The sequence below is a fragment of the Cebus imitator genome, unplaced genomic scaffold (genome assembly GCF_001604975.1).
Source record: "Cebus imitator isolate Cc_AM_T3 unplaced genomic scaffold, Cebus_imitator-1.0 Scaffold0, whole genome shotgun sequence".
In the NCBI taxonomy this organism is placed as follows: Eukaryota; Metazoa; Chordata; class Mammalia; order Primates; family Cebidae; genus Cebus; species Cebus imitator.
In genome coordinates, this window is record NW_016107315.1 from 5029630 (window position 1) to 5031803 (window position 2174).

A 2174-nucleotide genomic window follows, 5' to 3' on the forward strand; every position below is an offset into this window, starting at 1 on the left:
GTGCAGTGGTGTGATCTCAGCTCACTGCAACCTCCATCTCCTGGGTTAAAGTGATTCTCCTACCTCAACTTCCTGAGTAACTGGGATTGCAGGTGTACGCCACCACATCCAGTTAATTTTTGTATTTTTAGTGGAGATAGGGTTTCATCATGTTGGTCAGCCTGGTCTCAAACTTCTGACCTCGTGATCCTCCTGCCTTAACCTCCTAAAGTGCTGGGCCTGGTCTCGAACTCCTGACCTTGTGATCCTCCTGCCTCAACCTCCTAAAGTGCTGGGATTACAGGCATGAACCACTGCGCCCAGCTTAGAGAGAGAACATTTTAAGCTAGCAGACCCACATGAGGAGAAGAGGTGGGATGGGGTAGGTAGGTTCTTCCAGTCAGTGCTGGTAGACAGTCTAGGAAGCCTTCAGTCGGGGTAGGATCAGTCAGGGGCTTCTTGAAAGAGGATACTCCTGTCACTGCCTGACTGTGGTCTCTGCTCAGGTCCTCCACCTTCTGGGCCCCAAGATGGAGGCTGATCTGGAGAAGAAGCCCAAGGTAAGGCTGGGCATGGCCCTGAGCCCCTGAGGGTGAGGTAAGGTATGGTGAGACTTCAGGCTGGGGAAGGAAGTGTCTGACCACAGTGATCCCAGGACCCTGCCGAAGAGAAAATCTGATGCCATTTTCTGAAGCACCTGGGGCTTCTTTCAGGTGGCCAAAGTGCGGCTGGAGGAAACAGACCGGAGGACAGCAAAATATGTGATAGAGAATGGTGAGAAGCTTAAGGCTCCTATCACAGCATTCAGCTCCCTGACTTGTGAGCCTCCCCGGAAGAGTCCTCACAGGCTCCTCAGGCCCTTGGCTTGCTCAGTACTCTGCCTTGCTTAGTACCCTGCCTTCTGTCTCAAGACTGGAATTCCTGGTGTTTCCTTTGTTCCCTTTGCCCAGAGACTGGCCTGAGAGGCCTCAGATGTCTGGTTCTTGATCTCTTGTCTCTGGAATTGAGCGAAGAGGGGTCTACTCAGTTCTATTCTGGCTGTAGGATATGGTAAATGTATCCAGAGGACAAGTTTTCCTTGTTTTGTTCCCCACAGGTGAGACTGCTGACCAGACCTTGTCTCTGATGGAGCAGCTCCGGGGAGAGGCCCTTAAGTTCCACAAGCCTGGTTAGTGGGCATGTCGAAACCCTGGGGAGGGCTGGATCTTGGCAGCAGCTCCTACAGTCAGGCCCCCGGGGTCAGAGGCTTTGGCTGCAGCCTGGTCCTTAGGCTTATTCTGGTCCTGACAGGTGAAAACTACAAGACCCCAGGCTATGTGATGACTCCACACACCATGAATCTACTAAAGCAGCACCTGGAAATTACTGGTGGGCAGGTGTGTGGGAATGTGGCCATATGAGCTTGTGCCATCAAATGCCTGCCTGAGTGCCTGGGCTGCCTCTATACTGCCCCAGTTCACCCATCACCATGGCCTTCCTGGGAGGGAACATCTGTTTCCTTAGGGTCATCTGAGCTCTGACCTTATTTCTCTTTTCCCATCCCTCTTATCTCAGGTACGTACCCGGTTCCCGCCAGAACCCAATGGAATCCTGCATATTGGACATGCCAAAGCCATCAATTTCAACTTTGGTTATGCCAAGGTAAGCATGTATCTAGGGATCTGGCAAGCAAGATGACCGCTTGCTGTTCCCATGAGTGGATACCATGTCCCTGCCTTGCTGTCTGCTCCCAATAATGTACCCAGGTGGTCAGAGGCCATGGAAAGGAACCACATGTGTGACAGATACCTAGGAATCTATTGAGCTTATTGGAACAAGTAGCTCCCGCTGAGGAGTGAGTTCAAATTTGGGGGAGTTGCCTGTGTAGCCCCTAGGCTTAAAAAGAGGTTGTGCTGTCTGTCCCAAATTGATGTAAGAGATGCTTTATCTGGGCATTTAGATACAGGAAGGTGAGAGGAGAAGTTCTTGAAGGCATTTTAAATTCTGATATGAGGCTGAGTCTGGTGACTCATGCTTATAAATCCCAGTGCTTTGGGAGGGTAAAATGGGTGGATAACTTGAGGTCAGGAGTTTGAGACCAACCTGGCCAACATGGTGAAACCCCATCTCTACTAAAAATACAAAAATTAGCTGGGCATGGTGGCGCGTGCATGTAGTCCCAGCTACTGGGACTACAGAATTTTTTTTTTTTTTTT

At 50.6% G+C, this 2174-nt stretch overlaps 1 protein-coding gene across 1 annotated transcript in view; it reads left to right on the forward strand.

Moving 5' to 3' along the window:
• The window catches only part of QARS1 (glutaminyl-tRNA synthetase 1), a 10511-nt gene that overhangs the window by 3109 nt on the left and 5228 nt on the right, over positions 1-2174 (forward strand). The window contains exons 6-10 of the mRNA XM_017529522.2: positions 486-539; positions 693-753; positions 1076-1147; positions 1270-1355; positions 1534-1653. Coding sequence (XP_017385011.1) covers positions 486-539; positions 693-753; positions 1076-1147; positions 1270-1355; positions 1534-1653 — 393 coding nt within the window. The remainder of the gene's footprint in view (positions 1-485; positions 540-692; positions 754-1075; positions 1148-1269; positions 1356-1533; positions 1654-2174) is intronic.